The sequence below is a fragment of the Mus caroli genome, chromosome 7 (assembly GCF_900094665.2).
Source record: "Mus caroli chromosome 7, CAROLI_EIJ_v1.1, whole genome shotgun sequence".
NCBI lineage: Eukaryota > Metazoa > Chordata > Mammalia > Rodentia > Muridae > Mus > Mus caroli.
In genome coordinates, this window is record NC_034576.1 from 29,554,311 (window position 1) to 29,569,424 (window position 15,114).

General features: G+C 51.6%; 3 protein-coding genes and 1 pseudogene across 5 annotated transcripts; 2 read left to right on the forward strand and 2 right to left on the reverse strand.

Moving 5' to 3' along the window:
- The first annotated feature begins 100 nt into the window (after positions 1 to 100).
- Positions 101 to 5,858, forward strand: Alkbh6 (alkB homolog 6). 2 transcript variants are annotated; one of them, XM_021166652.2, is made up of 7 exons: positions 101 to 190; positions 852 to 930; positions 1,359 to 1,427; positions 3,221 to 3,281; positions 3,619 to 3,770; positions 3,963 to 4,079; positions 5,476 to 5,858. In XM_021166652.2, exons 1-7 carry the CDS (start codon positions 111 to 113, stop codon positions 5,737 to 5,739), a joined length of 822 nt encoding a protein of 273 aa, XP_021022311.2. In that variant the 5' UTR covers positions 101 to 110; the 3' UTR covers positions 5,740 to 5,858. The 2 variants fall into 2 exon arrangements, with proteins under 2 accessions (XP_021022311.2, XP_029335592.1); XM_029479732.1 differs by lacking the exon at positions 3,963 to 4,079 and having other exon boundaries at positions 5,476 to 5,850.
- Positions 1,527 to 2,085, reverse strand: LOC115031528 (annotated as a pseudogene).
- A 496-nt stretch (positions 5,859 to 6,354) lies between the features above and the next one.
- Syne4 (spectrin repeat containing nuclear envelope family member 4) lies at positions 6,355 to 10,614 on the forward strand. Of its 2 annotated transcripts, none has more exons than XM_021166622.1 (8): positions 6,355 to 6,619; positions 6,796 to 6,934; positions 7,774 to 7,917; positions 8,118 to 8,312; positions 8,388 to 8,636; positions 9,543 to 9,617; positions 10,244 to 10,302; positions 10,392 to 10,614. In XM_021166622.1, exons 1-8 carry the CDS (start codon positions 6,492 to 6,494, stop codon positions 10,567 to 10,569), a joined length of 1,167 nt encoding a protein of 388 aa, XP_021022281.1. In that variant the 5' UTR covers positions 6,355 to 6,491; the 3' UTR covers positions 10,570 to 10,614. The 2 variants fall into 2 exon arrangements, with proteins under 2 accessions (XP_021022281.1, XP_029335587.1); XM_029479727.1 differs by having other exon boundaries at positions 6,370 to 6,619; positions 10,244 to 10,254; positions 10,521 to 10,614.
- Positions 10,615 to 12,969: 2,355 nt separating this feature from the next.
- On the reverse strand, positions 12,970 to 13,962 carry Sdhaf1 (succinate dehydrogenase complex assembly factor 1). The gene has a single exon (XM_021166671.2). The coding sequence runs from the start codon at positions 13,894 to 13,896 to the stop codon at positions 13,540 to 13,542; it is 357 nt and encodes a 118-aa protein (XP_021022330.1). The 5' UTR covers positions 13,897 to 13,962; the 3' UTR covers positions 12,970 to 13,539.
- Between the last annotated feature and the right edge of the window lie 1,152 nt (positions 13,963 to 15,114).

Consider the following 15,114-nt stretch of genomic DNA (forward strand, 5'->3'; position numbering starts at 1 on the left):
CTATGCCTGAGCGAGGATGGCGGATGCTGAGTGAGAGCGTGGATTGGCTGGAGGGCGGGCCCTTAGGTTCTCTGAGTACGCCCAGTGGTCTGAGCCTTCCTGCGTCAGTAATGCTTGGCGGAAGTGGCTGGGGGGGGGCGTGCGAGGATGCGCGCGTTGAGTCTGGAAATTGGAGAAGACGCAGTAGACGGTCAGATTTATTTTGGAGAAGGAGGGGAGTCTTGGGGGCGGAGGGAGCGGTAGGGGTGAGTGTCCAAAGGACTGAATGTGGAGGTCTAAGGTGAGAGCTCTAGGGGGCTCAGAGTGTGGCATCCTGACACTCAGGGGTCTGAGGTTCTACAGGGGAAGAAACTTTGGGAATCTGGCTCAGGTCTGAGGGTGCAGAAGTGAAGGGGGCACTCGGCAAGGGAAGTCAGAGAGGGTTCTGAGTCGGGAGATAAGAGTGGATAAGTCTGAGAAAGCTCAGAATAGGAGATGTGAAGGAGCCGACGTGAGAGGAGGGTCTTTAGGCTCGGAGGGACCTGTGCTTACGATTGCATTCGAGAGAGGCTTCATGTGTGGGCTCCGAGAGCGTTCTCTGTGAGGCTTGGGAAGACTCACGTATACGTTGGTGGGCAACGGTGGACAGAGCGATGGAGGATTGTACTGACTGCTGAGATCCGGGCTGGGAAATGGGGGTCGCGGGACGGGGAGTGATCTTCGGGTGGCTTTGAGAAACAGAAGACTCCAGCGTTGAAGATTGGAGTTTATAGGAAGTCTGAGGGTAGGTAGGGTCTGGCCCCTGATGGGCTGGAAGGAAGGCTGGTCACAGCTTGAAGACAGGAGGCTCAGTGACTTCCTCCTCCCCACAGGACGGCACACAAGGAGTTGGTATCCATGGAGGAGCAGGACGCCAGGGTCCCAGCACTGGAACCTTTCAGGGTGGAACAGGTTGAAAAGGCTGGGGTGTAGAGGAATGTGGGAACGACGGGTGTGAGGGTGGGTGGAGTGACAGAGTCATTCCTGGGTCTCTTGGTTGGACTGCCCCAGCTCTCCTCAGAGTCTAGCCGGCTGCCCCACTTCCAATATGCAGTTTCATAGGCCATCCCAAGTCTCTCTCCAAAGGGAAAGGTTGCCCAGTCACGATAGGATCCCTGTGTTGGGCAAAGCTGTTCTTAACCTTGCTAATGCTGGGACCCTTTAATACAGTTCCTCGTGTGGTGGTGATTCCTCCTTCCACTATAAAATTATCTTTGTTGCTACTTCATAACTATTTTATGAATCATAATGTAAAAGTCTGTACTTCCTGATGGTCAGCAAACGGGGTCGCGACCCACAGGTTGAGAACCACTGTCCCAACGGCAGTCTTAATTTTATAGGCGCCACCTCTAATCTACTATGTCCCTGACTTCATCTCCAAGGAAGAAGAGGAATATTTGCTTCGACAGGTACCTTTGTCTCTCTCTCTCTCTGTCTCTCTCTTTTAGCGTGTGTGTTTGTGTATGTGTTTGTCTCTGTGGTCACATGACATAAACGTTTTTTGGGGGAGGGGGTCATCCGTCCTTCTTGGCTGCTGCTTTCCTCATGGCTGCCAGCACGTTGCTCACCTCTTCCTGCTTCCCCTTGGCATGGATATTCGTGCCCACCCTCTTCTTGATGAACCTGAGTGCCCACTTGTCCTTGGAGACCTTGAGCAGCCCCGTGGCACACTGCTCAGTGGACATGGAGCTACACACCTCCCGGGTCATGTCTCACGTGTGTGCTTGGTGAGGGTCCATGGCACTGGCTGTGCCTCGGCTTGCTTATGTTATTCTGTCACCTTGCGGCCCTTGTTGAGGCCCAGGGCCATGGTTGCTGCTCTCCTATGGGGCTGGAACAGGACCCCCTCCCCTGCCTTTCTTGTCTTCTCATAATTCCTTCCCAACACTCAGCCCCTGTATGAGAACCCTGGAACTGGGAAACCCCTGGCAAGGAGAATACCTTTGCACACTCCCATACTCCCCATTCCTCTTTCTGACATTTCTAGCTCTGTCTGAAAGAGCTTTCTTAGCCAAGTGTAGAGGCACACACTTGCAACCCCGGCTACGGAGGCTGAGGCAGGAGGATCCCGATTTGAGTGAGGCCTTTTGGTTTTTTAGATTTTTTTTTTTTTTAAATTTCATGAGTGTGTGTTTGTTTTGTTGGCAGGTATGTATGTGCACTACCTCTGTCCAGTGTCTAAGAAGGCTAGAAGAGGGTGTTGCATCTTTCCTGAAACTGGAGTTACAGATGGGCGTGAGCAGCCACGTGGGTGCTAGGAAGTGAACCTGGGTCCTTGGCAAGAGCCGCAAGTGCTTTAAACCACTGAGCCAACTCTCTAGCTCTGTATCGTGAGGTCTTGTTTGAAACAAAGCAAACAAAATAAACAAGAAAGAGGTTCCCTTAGAGGCTTAGAAAAACTAAAATGTGTGTGTGTGTGTGTGTGTGCTTGTACATACACGTGTGTGTGGGTTGGTGCATGTGCATATGTGTGCGTGTGTGTTCCTGCTATGGCGTACAGCTAGGTACGCACTGTACCATCAAGACACACCTCCACCAGCCTAAGGGCACACTTATAAAGCTCAAATTCCCTGCACTGAGATAGTCCAGTCTAACCTCTAAAACAAGGGTGTTATTGAGATCACATTCCTGACAGGAATACCCCAGTGCAACCCCAGAGCCTTGGGAACAAAGTATCAGAGCTCATTTTCCCTGTGTTGAGACATCTCAGGTTGAGTGTGGTGGCTCACGTCTGCAGTGCCAGCTCTGGGAGGGAGGATGCAGGAGAATCAGGCATCCACAGCCATTCTCAGTTATGTGGAGATTTTGAGGGCACTCTTGGATAGTCTTTCCCCACTCCCCCAAAATCTGGGCCTATACTACACCAAGAGTAAATTCCCATTTTCAGCTGTGGGTGCAGTCTGGATAGAACATCTGTTACCCCATTGATTACCAAAGTTGAATCAACTGATCTGTCTGGCTTGGCAAGTGTCCCCGTGCTTCCCCACACCATCATGAGTCTCCCTCTCGAAGCTAAACTCTTGATAAAGCAACCTGCCTGGATAGAGGAGGACCATCTTTCGGTCAAGATTATATGAATAGCTGCTCTCCCCAACTAGAACCCCCCAGACAAGCTCTAGGTAGCCCATTTTCACTCCACACTCCATGCCCTTGTGTTGGCATGGGCAGGAAAGTCCTGAAAACCCCATTCCTTGCCTCCTAGGTTTTCAATGCCCCAAAGCCAAAGTGGACTCAGCTGTCTGGGAGGAAGCTTCAGAACTGGGGTAAGTGTTCCTAGCTAGAGAATATAATTGGGAAAAGACGAGAAGAACTCAGGTTCAATGGTTTCAAAACATACGAGGCTATCACCCAGGGTCTCAGGGGTCCCAGAGCAAGGAGGATTCAGAGGTTGGTGATGGTCTTGAGGGATTTAGGCATCTATTAGTTGGTTGGGAGTATCTCTAAGAGCCAAGTGCTTTGAAGGGAACTCCAGAAAGACCCAGTGGCAATCTCCAAAACTCAGTGGGTAGAGATGCTTCCAACCGCTGGAATATCTTTAATGGGGGTACCAGATTCCAAGACTCCGATTGAATCCCTTCAAACCTCCCTTGCACTCTGCAGGTGGGCTCCCGCATCCTCGGGGGATGGTCCCTGAGCGACTCCCTCCATGGCTTCAACGCTACGTGGACAAAGTGTCTGACCTCAGCCTTTTTGGGGGTCTCCCAGCTAACCATGTCCTTGTGAACCAGTATTTGCCTGGGGAGGGCATCATGGTAACCGCACATCCTCATCCCCGTTCCCATGCTAAGTACCTCCCCCAGATCTCCAAGTCATTAAGAGGAGGCTAGCCATCATGTTTGCCTACCCTCACTCCACCTAGGCACGTTCCTCCCTGTCCCAGCTTGGGAACCCCACTTTGACTTAGTGGAGTGGCGTAGGCTCCCTGGTGCCCCCTTCCTCCCCAGCCTCATGAAGATGGACCACTGTACTACCCAACTGTCAGCACCATCAGCCTGGGCTCCCATACTGTCCTTGATTTCTATGAACCTCGACAGCCAGACGATGATGTCCCTGTGGAGCAGGTGGGTCCTGCGCTGATGAGCGGGCATCTGGGGGCATTCTAACGTCTGACATCCCATATGCTCCAGGACAGTCTGATCCTACCTGTGTTTAGAGTATTCGTGACATCCAGACATGCTCCCCTGTCCCTTGTTGGGTATCCCTGCTTTCTCCCAGATAGCCAGCCCATACCCATCCAATCTGCTTGTACGGTGCCCCAGCTGCCATGATACCCATGGATCCCGATCCTTACGTCACCATGGTATTGGATGGCTAAGGATATGGATGACCTGTGACCCTCCCTCAGGCCACTTGAGCTCAACATGGTGTTCCAACAAAGGTTTTTTTTTTTTTTTTTTTTAGAAATTACTGTTTGCTTATTTTTGTGAACAGATGTATGTAGCCCAGGCTGGCCTCATGTTTGCCATCTTTCTGTCCCATCCTCCCAGTGCCAGCATTATAAGCGTGTGCCCCCGTGCCTGGCTCCAACGCATATCCTTGACATCCTCAAGATATCCCACTGTGTCATTCACTCATGTGTGCCCCAGTGTCCTCCCAGATGACATATTCATTCATGTGTGCCCCAGTGTCCTCCCAGATGGCATATTCATTCATGTGTGCCCCAGTGTCCTCCCAGATGGCATATTCACTCATGTGTGCCCCAGTGTCCTCCCAGATGGCATATTCACTCATGTGTGCCCCAGTGTCCTCCCAGACTGTACAGGGCACCTTAATACCAGCGTCCTGAAACTCTAGTCATATGCTCTATCACCCCTAGATTCTCCTTAACCTTACACGGCTCTGTTGGGGACACCCAACACCCTTATCTCTGACTGCTAGCTCTTAAGTCATGCATTCTTGATACCCCAGTGTTCATAGAATCTTCCTCCAACCCCCCTCCCCCCCCCGAACACCCTGGCCAGATGTTTCTTAGCTCCACTCCCTAAAGTTCCCTCTTTTCCATCCCTTCTACCCAGGCAGGCTTGCTGCAATACCATTCCTGACTAAAGCCTCCCTAACATCCAGAGTCCTGGGATAGGCCATTCCCTTTAACCTCTGTATTAGAGCCTGACCCCAGCAGTGCACCCCCAGATTAGCTCTGCGTAAGTATCCCTGGGACTGCCCATGTCTGTCCCAGCCCCTCAGATGGCAGCTGAAGCTCACACAATGTAGTAGCCCTTTATGTCTTCAAATGCAGCATAGGCCCTGTCTCCTCCCAAAGGACTGGACACACACACACACACACACACACACACACACACACACGGCAGCCCAATAGTCTTGTCCCCAGAACCTATAGATTACCACTCCTGAGCGCCTGCTAACCCTTGTCCCCTGACCAGCTATGGATGCCCGCTGACTTTTCACACACTCCCAAACTCTGGATATCCACTGACCATTATCAACTGATTGCCGCAGCCCAGGCCTCCTCAACGGCCCATCACCTCGCTGCTGGTGGAACCACGGAGCCTGCTGGTGCTCCGGGGCACAGCTTACACACGCCTGCTCCACGGCATCTCAGCTACCTGTGTGGATGAGCTGGACGCCACCTCGCTGCCACCCAATGCCACTGCTTGCAAGTCAGCGCTGCCCGGAGCCCAGCTGGTGCGCGGCACCCGTGTCTCACTGACCATTCGCCGTGTGCCCCGCGTGCTGCGCGCCAGCCTCCTGCTGAGCAAGTGACCACCAGGCTCTAAGACCTTGGAACCCTAGGGCAGAGGTAGCTGTCCAGGGTTATTTATTTCCCCAGTAACTATGGAAACCATGGAGAAGACACCATTCCAAATAAACAGAAAATACCTCTACTCGTCTTGGATTTTTTTTTTTTTTTAACTAGGTGGGAAGAGATGCTTCAGTTTCTTTCTCTCCACCCCCCCCACCCCCCCTTCAATACTGGAAATAGAACCCAGGGCTTCTTGGATGCTACACAAATGCTGTACCACTAAACTACAACCCAGGCAACAATTGCATTATTTTTTAGTTTTGCAATAGGGCTTCCTTAAGTTGCCTAGGCTGGCCTTGAACTTGAGATCAGCTTGCCTGAGGTGACAGGCTTTAGCTGCCAGGTGCTGGGACTTTTTTTCAGTATTCTTATACCTGAGACTTTAATGAATGGGATGGGCCCTGAGATACAGGTGTCCCTGAAGGTGACAGGATCCAAGGTCCTCAAAGCCCCACGATGGCGAGGGGGTGGTATTGGAAGGTTTAGGTTCTCCTGCTGGGGAGGAAGGAGTTAAATGCCTCCGCACCTCAGCCAGGCATCAGATTTCTCTAGTCCAGGTTCTTCCAGGAAGGGGTGGAGCTAGGCTGGCCCCTGGGCCTCTCAGTAGCCTGGACTTAGGCTTTAAGTCCTGCTGAGAAAGCATGGGGGACTGTCTAGGAAACCGGCTGCTGTTACCGCACATCCTCACCTGACTATCCCCAAGTGCACGGCCATGGCCCTGGTTCCACCTCTTGGCCGTGAATTCCCGCCAGAGCCTGTGAATTGTCCCCTGGCAGCTCCTAGAGAGCTGGATGTTGTCGGAGGTACCATCTGCCCTGCACCTGAGGAAGAGACAAGCAGGTGGGGACTGGGGCTTGATAGTGGGTCCGAGGGAGGGAGGGAGGGAGGGAGGGGGCTGTGGGAAGGGCCATGTGTGGCTGTGACTAAAGGACCTGGAGAAAAGTGGGGATGTGGTTGAGGTGGAAAAGGAGACACTGTGCCTCACCAGGGGGCCCATCAACCTTTCTCCTCTCTAGGCCAGAGCAGGTCCAGGCCTCCTTGGGCCTGCCTGAGCATTGCATGGGTGAACTGAAGAGCACTGAGTCTGCCACCAGCCCCTCAAGACTCCCTCTGGCCTCTTCCCATGAGCATCAAGACGGGAGCAAGCCCTGTGAGGTGAGCTGAGCACACCCTCTGTTCCAGTCCCACTTCCTGTCTGTCCCCCTGAATCTGCCCCTTGCTCAGATGATATGATTCTGAGGGGTGCTGGATATCTGTGGAGGAAGGGACATTGTAAGGACATCTGGTTGCCAATCAGTATTTCACTTATTTTTAATCGTTTTGTGTATTTACTCTGTGTGCCTAAGTGTGAGCAGGGATACAGCCACATCATGCGTGCTGGTGCCAGTGTCTCTCAGTCACTTTCCACTATGTGACAGGGTCTCCCATTGAACCTAGCTAGGGTGGCTGGTGAGTGAGCGCCACAGATCTGCCTCCAGTCACTGACCAGCTGGTGCCACATGCTTGGTTCTTTGTGTACTTGCTTGTACAGCAAACATTTTATCAACTGAGCCATCTCCCCGGTTCCCCCGACCTCCTTATTTGAGATATGCTTTCACTGTGTAGCTCAGGCTGCCCTTGAACTTTCAGTTCTCTTGCCTCAGAGAACTGGAGTTATGTTTTATCATCTCCAAGCTGGACATATTTCCACGTTTTACCAAGTAGGAAATGAGAATTTTATTAATATAACCCCATTCCTTTTGGGGGTACTCTGCTCCATTATTCTTCCTAGTTTAGACCCATATAAAGACCTTTCTAGAAGGCTCAGGAACCTGGAAATCTTAAATTAGATGTCTCCAGCGTTGGTGTAAAGGGCTGCCAAGTGGGAGCAGCCCAAATGTTGGTTCTCAAACGGGTATGGCTTCAGAGAAACACCCACAAGGCAGCAGCCTGCTTGGGAGTAGGGGTAGTGTATTGGCCAATTGGCCCTGATTTTGGTCCCCTGGAATCTCCAGCACCCTGACTCTGGTCTGGAAGTACTAGAAGCTGAACAGGACAGTCTACATCTTTGTCTGTTGAGGTTGAACTTCCGGCTGCAGGACCTGGAACAAGGCCTTGGGTCTTGGACGCTGGCCCATAACAGAATTGTCCAGCTGCAGGTAGGCAGTGGGAGGCCAGGATATGGGGGAGTGGGTAGAGTCCTTGGTATGTGTGTAAGCTTTCTTGAATAGAAAGTGGGTTTATTGAATATTCTGACTTCTGCACAGGACATGAAAGACAAAATAACTCCAGGTTCTGGGGTGGGGTTGGGGATCTGGTATCACTGTCGTATGTGAGAGTGTCTAGCCATGTGTTCCAGGCCCTGCAGGCAGAGCTACGAGGGGCCGCTGAGCGCGTGGATGCATTGCTTGCATTTGGTGAGGGCCTGGCAGAGAGGAGTGAGCCCAGGGCCTGGGCATCCCTGGAGCAGGTCCTGAGGGCCCTTGGGACCCACCGAGACACTATCTTCCAACGGCTCTGGCAGCTGCAGGCCCAGTTGATCAGCTATAGCCTGGTATGACCTGCCCTGGTAGTCCCCAGCCCAGACCCTAATCTCCCCAACTCCCATGACATCTGTCCTCTGCTCCAGGTGCTTGAGAAGGCCAACCTCCTGGACCAGGACTTGGAAGTTGAGGGAGACTCAGACGGGCCAGCAGCTGGTGGAGTCTGGGGGCCCTGGGCACCCAGTACCTTCCCCACTCCTGCAGAGTTGGAGTGGGACCCAGCAGGGGATGTTGGGGGTCTTGGGCCCTCAGGGCAAAAGATATCTCGGATACCAGGAGCTCCTTGTGAGCTGTGTGGCTACAGGGGACCCCAGAGCAGTGGACAGGGCCTTGAGGTGAGATCAGCCCCGCCTCAAAGGCTCCCTACTTGGCTGGGCCCCACAAGGTACCTTTCTACACCCTTCTAGTATGGCCTTTCCCTTTCAAGGAAGACTTGGCTCTGTCTCTTCCTCTAAGCCTCTCTTGTTTGATTTTATTATTATTATTATTATTATTATTATTATTATTATTATTATTTTTGTTTTAAAAGACAGATTCATGCTATGCAGTATAGGCTAGTCTTGAACTCACAATCCTCCTGCCTTATTCTCTTCACCGCTGGGGTGGGCCCACCTCCCTGTGACCACCCTAGCTGTAACCATGATTCTCTTACGAGTTCTGTATCTCCTTGTCACCGTGGATCCCTGTTTGCTTCCTTCCTCTCCTCTGTCTCTGTCCCCTCATTCTGCCCTTCCCTGTGCTGTGGACACAGCCCTGAGCCTTCTCTAAGCACACCAGCCTCACTCCCAGCTCCAAGCTACAGGACCTGCTCAGCTCTCCCGGCTCAGTCCAGTCTCTGCACATCACCTCTTCCAAGAGCTGCTGGGACCCAGCTTAGCATCCTGCACCATTATTTCTGACGTTCCTTACTGGGGCTTGACACGATATATTTATTTGTTAACGTCCTACCTCTCTAGGTGGAATGTTAAGCTCCACAGAGACCAGACTTTTTGCCCATTTCCATTCTCACCAAGCCTCCTAGAATTGTGCCTGGCATGTAATAGACACTCATTAAATATTTGTTGACTGAATGAATAAGTAAAGGTTCTCTCCTCTTGGTTTCTTTGGCTCTGCCCCTCTCTGTCTCTCCCACGAGATCCGAGTGTATCGGCATAATTTCCTCTCTGTGGCACCTTCTCCCAGACCCTTCCATAACCATGCTGCCGGTCTTCCAAGAAACACGAACCCTTCTCTTCCCACAGGACCTGCTCTCCTTGGGGCTTGGCCACCGGAAACATTTAGCAGCTCACCATCGAAGGCGGCTCCGGAAGCCTCAGGTGAGCTAGGCACACCAGGGGATGTTGATCCAAGTAAAAGAGAGCCGACACATACTGACAGGCACACATACGAAGGAAGATTCTCTTCATTCTGTAACTGAAAAGTCTAAACGCCGCCACTGATTCAGGACCTAAAATGCATCTTGGTTCCATCTCTGTCTTTTGGTCTCTCTCCAACCCCAGCTGGAGTCCCTTTTCCCTGGTTTATTAACCTACACTTATGACCCCTGACTTACTTGAAGTAGCCAAAGTCTCAGGCTTGACTTCACCTGCCCTGCTTGGGTTACAGGCTGCACGCTGAACTAGTCAGAGTGCTCTGATTGGCCAGGTCTGCGTCACGTGCCCCATCATGGAAGAGGGGAAAGCGGAAGCCAGGCTAAAGTGACCCTGAAGGTCTGAATGTAGAGGCACCCACACACCCACACATCATTACATCAGCATTATCAGAAAAAGGGCAGTGGATGTCTAAAGAACAGGTACAGATGCCCGCCATACTATAAGTTCATGCGGGGTTCAGGGGTACCAGGAAAGGAGGAGAATAAGGGCAGCCCTATAGGTCTGGAGTAGTGAGAGAATGTCCTCACTTACGTGCCATTCCTTCTGTGGTGTCTGCTGTCTACTCTCAGGACAGGAAGAGGCAAGTACCCCCCAGTCTGCCCGATGCGATGCTGGAAGTGGATCGCGGGTGAGAGGCTTGAAAAGATTGGGCTGGGGGGTTGGGGAGGGACCGTGGTGGTGGCCCACCCTTGGTTTTAATACCGTGTCTCTTTTCAGGGTCCCAGCTCCAGCATCCAAGCGGCCCCTGACCCTCTTCTTTCTCCTTCTCTTCCTCCTTCTGGTGGGTGCCACGCTGTTGCTGCCCTTGTCGGGGGTCTCCTGCTGTTCTCATGCCCGGCTGGCCAGGACGCCCTACCTGGTGCTCCGTTATGTCAATGGTCTCCCTCCAATCTGAGCCCACCATCCCAGACACGTGCATTAAATGGTCACTTTCAAGAGATGTCTGAGAATATCAGTACTTGAGAACTTGGAGGCAGGTATAGCTTGGGTGTGTTCTGACAGCTTCTTCTGTATTCCTTTGCCTTGAGGGCAGGACACAGAGAGGCTTAGAGGTGGTCCCCAAATTGTGACACAAAGATTAAATGTAGCTCAAGCTGTTGATTGACTGGCAGGAGAACAAGGTCATGATCCAGGAAGGGAAGGAGGTCACCACTGCTGACTTAAAGAGCTGGTGGCTGCAGTAGGTACCCAGAGTGCCAAATGTCTGGAGACCCTGGGAAACCACGTGGAGCACACTCACAGTGGTTCCAGGCTTCCACACCTCGCTGGTGAGGTCTCCTAGGGAGGTGGACTCCCTAATACTTCCTGTCTATCTGACTATCCTTCCCATGAACACCAGTTTCTGGGGGATGGGGGGAGAAAGAAAGAAAAGCAGAGCCGGCACCTGCCGAGGAAGCAGGTGCCAGGCTGGGGCAGGTGCTTTTGGCATGCTGCCAACACCTGTCTCACATCCATTCTGGAGATGTTCCCGTATTCTGCACAGATGGGTGTAGGCTGAGCAGTCACTAGCTCAGGACTGAGACAGTCACCCTCCTTCCTAGAATAATTTTCCCGCCTTGGTAGTTTTACACATAGTCCCTGCTAATTTTGAACCTTCTGCTTCAACCTCCAGAGGGCCGGGATTACAGGTGTGTGTCATCAGGCCTAGCTAATATTTCTGTTCTGTGTTGCTTGAAATGAAATCCAGGACCTGGAGCATGCCAGACAAATGGTCCACCATTGATCCAAATCTCTAGTCCAAATTCCCGGGGTGGTTGACAACCTGATCTCCTCAAATCTAAGGTGTGAGGGAAGAGGTGGGAACGGACAGACACAAGAGCAAGGCCCTGTGCTAGCCCGATGTTCATTGAACACAGCCCCTCCTTCCTGAGCTGTTTCCAAGCTGCACATAGAATGTACATCTCCTGAATAGCCACACCCTGTGACAAAGCCACACAGGAGCGAGTGACTAAGGACAAGTCCTCCCTGGCTTAATGGAGTTTGTGTGGTCACTGGGAAATTCAGGACTCCTGGCACAACTAAATCCTAAATGATGTATTCATTTCTGGTCCCACCCATTTTGCCTTTGTCCATTTCCTAGTGACCAGACTGTTGTCTCAATTTACCAGCCAATAAGATAGCTCTCCCTTTAAACTTCCAGACCTAAGTCCCAAGGATTCCCCTGGCTTAGGCCATGAGTTCCACCTTCAGGAGGGGCCATAGTCAGGTCTGCTGGAATCATGGAGGCTAACCATGGTGGAGGGAGTGTGTCTGCAAAGTAAACTGGAATGGCTATTGGAAATGCAAAAATGGGGACTGAAGAGGTCTGGGGGGCAGTAGCTTCTAGGAGAGCCCACGTAAGTTAGTGAAAACCTGTAGTTAAGGGGTGTGTCAGGGAATCTCTCATTATGGTCTGTCTTCCTAAATACATCTATCTATGTATTTATCTTTCTATCTATGTGTGTGTGTGTGCACAGGTAGATGGACATCAGACAAATTGCTGTTAGTTCTCATCTTCTCCTATGTGGTCCCTAGGATTTGAGCTCAGCTAGTCAGGCTTGTCACCAAGTTCCTTTATCCACTGAACCATCTCTCTGGCTCCTTTTCCTTCCTTTTCTTTTTTCTTTTTTTGTTTGAGACAAGGTCACTCTATGTAGCTCAGGCCCTTGGGGCCAGGAAGAGGTGGAGGCTGGGATATGTAAAGGGCACAGGTTCAGTAGATCTTCTGTAGTTACTTTCATATCTCTTGAGTTGAGATGGCACCATGATTAACAGGGTCACCTCGGGGCTGGAGGTGAATCTTTGTGGTTGTTGCACTTGCTTGGCAAGCACAAGGCCACAAACAGAACAACAAACATATGTTGTGGTAGATCATGCCTGTGATCTGGAGGAGAAGGGAGGAGTTGCAGGCCATTATCCCTCACATGACCAGACTGAGGCCAGCCTGGGTTAAGTGAGTCCATGTCTTAAAAAGAACAAAAACTAAAGCAACCAGGATCACCTTGCTAAATAAAACTGAAGCTGAGAGATGAGCAGATAGCTAACCTCCTGTGATGGGGTTATGCAAGTGAGGTCAAAGTCTTATGTAAAAAGTGTCACAGAATCTTTTTCTGTCACACACCAAGCCTCAGCTGGGTCCCCTTTGCTCCCACCTGCCTCTTCAACCTTGGCATGGCCGTGCATGCCTATAATCTCAGAGTTTAGAGGCTGAGCCTGAAGGAGGTGAATGCTGAGACCAGCCTAGGCTATATTATATAACAAGACTCTGTCTCAAAAGAAAGAGCAAAGACCCCTAATAAAAGAATCAACAAGATTGTTAAGACAATCAACAAGGAAGAGAGCACACCTCACATTTATTCCCTTTATGCAAGAATCCTGAGGAGGACTAACAGGAGTAGAGACTAGGGATTCCCCAAGAGTCTCAGGCTCATCAGCTGGGATGAGCTACTGTAACCTCCCTCATGAACCCGGTTCTTCACAACGAGTCAGACTGCCAAGTTTCTCACGGTTCATCAGGGTATTCTATTAAACGAGCGCGGCAAAAAGTCTGTCTTCTCCGCGTTAAAAACAGCAAGGGGCGGGGAGTGGGGAGGTGGGTGTGTTCTTAGAAGTCAAGAGAGCTGTCTGTCAAGAGGTGTCACGGCCCTGACGGGTGGAGAACGTGCGCCTGTGCTCTCTCTTTGACATTGGGTTGGGGTATCACAGCATGTCTTATGCAGTCCGCCAGTGCCACAGAATGCCCGGAACCTCCTTGGTGAGGGAGTGTCTGATCTCTCACCATGCATCGGGAAAATTCGATTGTCTCTCAAGACATCTCGGCTTCCATTTAGATGAGTTCCCGATCCTCCCCAAACTGTCAGAAGGAACCTTTCTCTAGGTCTGTCTGTCACCGTCCATCGGATCGCGTCTCCCGCGCCCCTGTGCCTTCACAAGAATTCTTTGGGGCACCACCATCATCCAGCCTGGTCCCCGGGGCTGTCGCGTCGCCGGGCTCTTCAGCCGGACCCCGCGGGCGCACGAAGGTACCCATGGCCGTGGCGTGGCCGGAACGCAGCAGCTGTAGCTGGCGCCGACCCCGGCGATACAGATACTCGATACGCAGCACGTCGGTTCGCGGAAGGCTGGCGTGCTGCCGGAACTCGGCCCGCACCCGGGCCTCGGCGCCCGGCGTCCCGCGCCCGGCGCGCAGCAGCTCGCGGTACAGGCTCAGAACTTGCCTCTGCAACCGGCTGGGCCGGCTCATGACCGCGGCGTCGCCGTGAGTCCCCACACTGGCCGGAAGGACCGCCCCGACACACAGTGCTGAGAAGCTAACGGGCAGGGCAACTGGCACGTCCGCCAGAAGTCCCGCCTCCTGCTAGCCGGCGCTGCCGCACCCGATTGGCTAGTACTGCAGTACGTCGTGGGTGGCTCTGGAAGTGGGCGGAGTCTCTGGTGCTCCGGGCCACTCCAAAGAGTAGTTTTTGAGTGCCTTACAGTCCTGGATATTTCTGAACTTGAGTTGAAGCATGGGGAAGGGTCTAAGCGGTTAGACTCTGGAAAGAGTGTAGGAGGAGATAGTTCTGAGCCCTCGGAAGATTGAGAGCGAAGGGTTCGAACCCGGGTCTCACCAGAAGACAGAGGGATATTGGGAAGGGACGAACAGTTTTTAAAAAGATCTTTACTATTTTGGGGGCTGGAAAGTGCATAAACTGACGACATGACCGCTCCGTGGTATGGCTAAGGGAAAACTTTTTGTTTGTTTGTAGATATGAGAGAGAGGACAGCCAGAGGCATCTAGAAGAGTCCAAAGTAGAGAGGAAGTAGACTGCATAGCCAGGGCTGTCTGCGAGCGAGGAGAGAATATTGTTGAAGTTCAGGATTAGCCACACAAACCACTGGGAGACACCAATGTCAGTAGGGTATCGGGACGGTTTATTGAACACACATATCAACACTGATTAATCAGGGATGCACACCCCAGCCAGTTCTCAGGGCCAGTTTTTATATGGGAAAACCCACGAACAGGTGCATTTGGCTATCTAGACAAAGCCGCACTGTGTGACCTTTAAGCTGATTGGCTGGGTCTAGAGGCAGGAAGTCTAGGGAATTTCCATGGGTCTCGAGGCTCCATACAGCAACATGATGTTATAGTCAAAGAACATTAGGTCAGGTTAAGGTCATGAGCTACAAAATGAAGGTTGAGGCAGTATAGCAGAACTATTGTCAGGTTTAAAACTTAATAGCAGGAGATAGTGAACAGAGAAAACAGAAGGAGAGAGTGTAGAGAGAACAGTGTGAATAACAGGATAGTGGGAATGAGTAAGTATCTGGGGGAGGGAAGCTAGTGAGCTGGAGGGAATTGGAGTTTTAGTCAATGTTCAGTAAACAACTTAGATGGATCTGTCTCATCTTTCTTATCTATTCTCATCTTTCTTATCTATGTCTTTTTTTTTTTTTTTTTTTTTTTGGTTTTTCGAGA

What these genes read in the sequence shown, in the direction of transcription:
- Sdhaf1 (XM_021166671.2), bottom strand. Translation starts at nt 13,896, where the DNA reads ATGAGCCGGCCCAGCCGGTTGCAGAGGCAAGTTCTGAGCCTGTACCGC.
- Alkbh6 (XM_021166652.2), top strand. Translation starts at nt 111, where the DNA reads ATGCTTGGCGGAAGTGGCTGGGGGGGGGCGTGCGAGGATGCGCGCGTT. An exon ending in AACCTTTCAGGGTGGAACAG is followed by an intron (nt 931 to 1,358) that starts GTTGAAAAGGCT and finishes TTAATTTTATAG; the next exon opens with GCGCCACCTCTAATCTACTA. An exon ending in GAGGAAGCTTCAGAACTGGG is followed by an intron (nt 3,282 to 3,618) that starts GTAAGTGTTCCT and finishes TGCACTCTGCAG; the next exon opens with GTGGGCTCCCGCATCCTCGG.
- Syne4 (XM_021166622.1), top strand. Translation starts at nt 6,492, where the DNA reads ATGGCCCTGGTTCCACCTCTTGGCCGTGAATTCCCGCCAGAGCCTGTG. An exon ending in ACGGGAGCAAGCCCTGTGAG is followed by an intron (nt 6,935 to 7,773) that starts GTGAGCTGAGCA and finishes TGGAATCTCCAG; the next exon opens with CACCCTGACTCTGGTCTGGA. An exon ending in GGCGGCTCCGGAAGCCTCAG is followed by an intron (nt 9,618 to 10,243) that starts GTGAGCTAGGCA and finishes GTCTACTCTCAG; the next exon opens with GACAGGAAGAGGCAAGTACC.